This window comes from Neophocaena asiaeorientalis, unplaced genomic scaffold, assembly GCF_003031525.2.
Source record: "Neophocaena asiaeorientalis asiaeorientalis breed wild unplaced genomic scaffold, Neophocaena_asiaeorientalis_V1.1 scaffold489, whole genome shotgun sequence".
Lineage (NCBI taxonomy): Eukaryota > Metazoa > Chordata > Mammalia > Artiodactyla > Phocoenidae > Neophocaena > Neophocaena asiaeorientalis.
Window position 1 is genome coordinate 3,909,750 of NW_020174791.1, and position 2,404 is coordinate 3,912,153.

Here is a 2,404-nt window from a genome sequence, read left to right on the forward strand (position 1 = left end):
TTGCTCTCTGCCCATCCTCCCTTCCCCCATTTCCGTCTCTCCTGTTCCCTCAGGGTCCCAGGAGGCCCCATGCGGTCTCCTCTCCACCCCCCGCTGCAGAACCCCTTGCCCGGGGTGGGGGCTGCTACTCACAAGCTGAGGGGAGCCTGGGGGCCGGGACCCCCGGCCCTTGATGGAGCCGCGATGCCGCTGAGAGGCTCGGGCCTGCGGGACTCCCTTCTCGGAGAGCAAGTGGGGGCCGGAGAATCCAGAGCTGGGGTCAGAGACAGGCACGGACACGGGGCCAAAGGGGAATGGGCTCGAGGGCTCAGGTCCGACTGAGCTCTGCATCGCACTGAGGAACTGTCAGGAGAGCGTTGGTGACTGAGGCCCTGGGCTGGGACCTCCGTGCAGCTGAGGGGCCCCTGCCCCAGAAACCCCCTTAACTTCCCGTGGCAGCCTGAGCAGATCTCAGGCTTCAGGCACCCTCTCAACCTCAGGCTGTGGCCACATCCAGCTCTTTCTGTCACCCAGCAGGGAACTGACCTTGTCCAGGTCCTGGATGTCTGTGACCCTGCGGTGGGAAGTGGCAGGTGGTGTGTAGGGGTCAGCGTAGAGCGGGGAGTGCGGTGTCTCCAGAGAATGGTCTGGGGCCTCAGGGCCATCCTCCAGCCTCAACTACAGGCAAGAGAGACAGAACAGACAGAACCGCTGGAGCTGGAAGCGTCCAAGCCCTCCCTTCTCTGTGCAAGAAGCCTCTGGGTGGCTCCAGGACCGAGGAGGCCGGGGAGATGGAGGGCGGGAGGGAGAGCCATGCCTGGAGCCGGGGTCAGCGTGCTGGGCCCACCTTGGTCAGGTCCAGGTGCAGTGGGGTGGCTGGACCGGGCCCCTCGCCCTGGGCCTTGCTCCTGGGTGATCGGTTGCTGCCGGCCCGTCTCAGCTTTGCCTTGTGCCCACCGACGCTGGGGCAGCCAGGGCTGGCTTGCTCCTGTGGGGACCAAGGACCTTCCAGAATGTTCCCCAGAGCCCTCTCCCACATACCCCTCTGAGGCTACACAGAGCCCCTCCGGTCTGAGTCCCCTCCCCTGAGGAACTAGGGCCCTACTTGCAGTGGGGTCCCCAACACAAACTCGCCGCAGTGTCCCCCGCCCCCTTCCTCTGCCCGTTCCCCCCCCAGATACTCACCGGTGCGGGCCGGGCAGGGTAGCCTCCGGTGGACTCAGGCGTGGAGTGGCTGGTGTGGCTGGAGGTGGGTGCTGGGCACCCCGAGTCCCAGCTGGTCCGTCCGCCAGAGGACAGTGAGCCTCGGCCACTGCCCACAGCCTGGGCAGCCGGCGGTGGGTAAGGGTGAGCCAGATGGCAGGGCCCCTCCCCCCACCGCCCCGGGCCCAGGCCCACCCTCCTGTTTCACCGCTGCCCAGCGGCACCTCCCCTGCTGACTCCTCACCTGTGGGGGCGCCCGCAGCCCCGGGAAGCTCTCGGGGCCGGGCAGTGACGAGGTCCTGTCCTCGCGGCAGGCCGACTGCAGGCAGAGCAGCCAGTGGCCATAATCCTCGTAGCTGGCACACACCACACGGATGGTGTTGATGAGACGGCCTGGCACACAGATGCCGTGAGGGGGCCTGGCAGGCCGGGTGCCCCCTGCAAGGTCCCGCTGCAGAGCTGGGTGCGCGCTAGGCTCACACCCTCTCTCCCAGGCCTGGCCTCTGCCCACCTTCGATCAGGAAAGAGCGGATCTGTTTCTCCGTCTCGTTCAGGTTGATGTGGATGGCGCTGAGCGGGAGCTCCCCCTGCGGGGCACCCAGGGGGGACGAGGCCTTAGTTAGGGGGAGCAACCCTTGTGCCCACTGCCCCGTCTTGTCCTCCCGAGCTGGGTGGGCACTCGGACGCCGGGCAGAGGGCAAGGCAGGTCCAAGGCCGACACCCCGTGGGAGGCCAGGCACTCCCCGTCTGTCCTTGGGGGGTGCCTTCACCCCCGGTCTCCAGGTGGGGCCTTCGCCAGCCAATGGCCAACACAGGACTGGTCGGGGACTGGTCCCCTGGGCCACCCGCTAAGATGGGGGTGCGTGGGAAGGGATTACGAGGAAGCCCCCTGTGTGTTTCTCAGTGACTGAAAGCCACGATCACCCCCAGAGTAGAATGTAGGACCCTGATGCACATGACGCTCGCTCTGGCCCCGAAGGACCTTCACACCCACGGCCGGGCCCGACGTGCACACACGCACACATAAGCCTCAGGCACCAGGAAGATGCCGCTCAGAGGTCTAGGCCCCTCTTGGGGCACCAGGGGCCCCCACGCCACCCACCCAGGTGATGGGTCTGCTGGTGCCTGAGGACCCTCTAGGATGACACGGGACGCTGAGGCAGGGCACCCACCTTCCTCGCCCACGTCAGGCTAAGATCAGACTGACCAGGGCAGCGGGCTG

At 67.0% G+C, this 2,404-nt stretch overlaps 1 protein-coding gene across 5 annotated transcripts in view; it reads right to left on the bottom strand.

Annotated features, from left to right (window-relative positions):
• Positions 1 to 2,404, bottom strand: part of PLEKHN1 (pleckstrin homology domain containing N1) — an 8,077-nt gene that overhangs the window by 869 nt on the left and 4,804 nt on the right. For 4 of the 5 annotated variants that reach the window (XM_024760319.1, XM_024760318.1, XM_024760317.1 and 1 more), the window contains 6 exons: positions 1,694 to 1,769; positions 1,427 to 1,575; positions 1,165 to 1,302; positions 827 to 967; positions 526 to 657; positions 133 to 342 (listed from right to left, as the gene is read on the bottom strand). In XM_024760319.1, coding sequence (XP_024616087.1) covers positions 133 to 342; positions 526 to 657; positions 827 to 967; positions 1,165 to 1,302; positions 1,427 to 1,575; positions 1,694 to 1,769 — 846 coding nt within the window. The remainder of the gene's footprint in view (positions 1 to 132; positions 343 to 525; positions 658 to 826; positions 968 to 1,164; positions 1,303 to 1,426; positions 1,576 to 1,693; positions 1,770 to 2,404) is intronic. The other variant, XM_024760320.1, reaches the window with a different exon arrangement.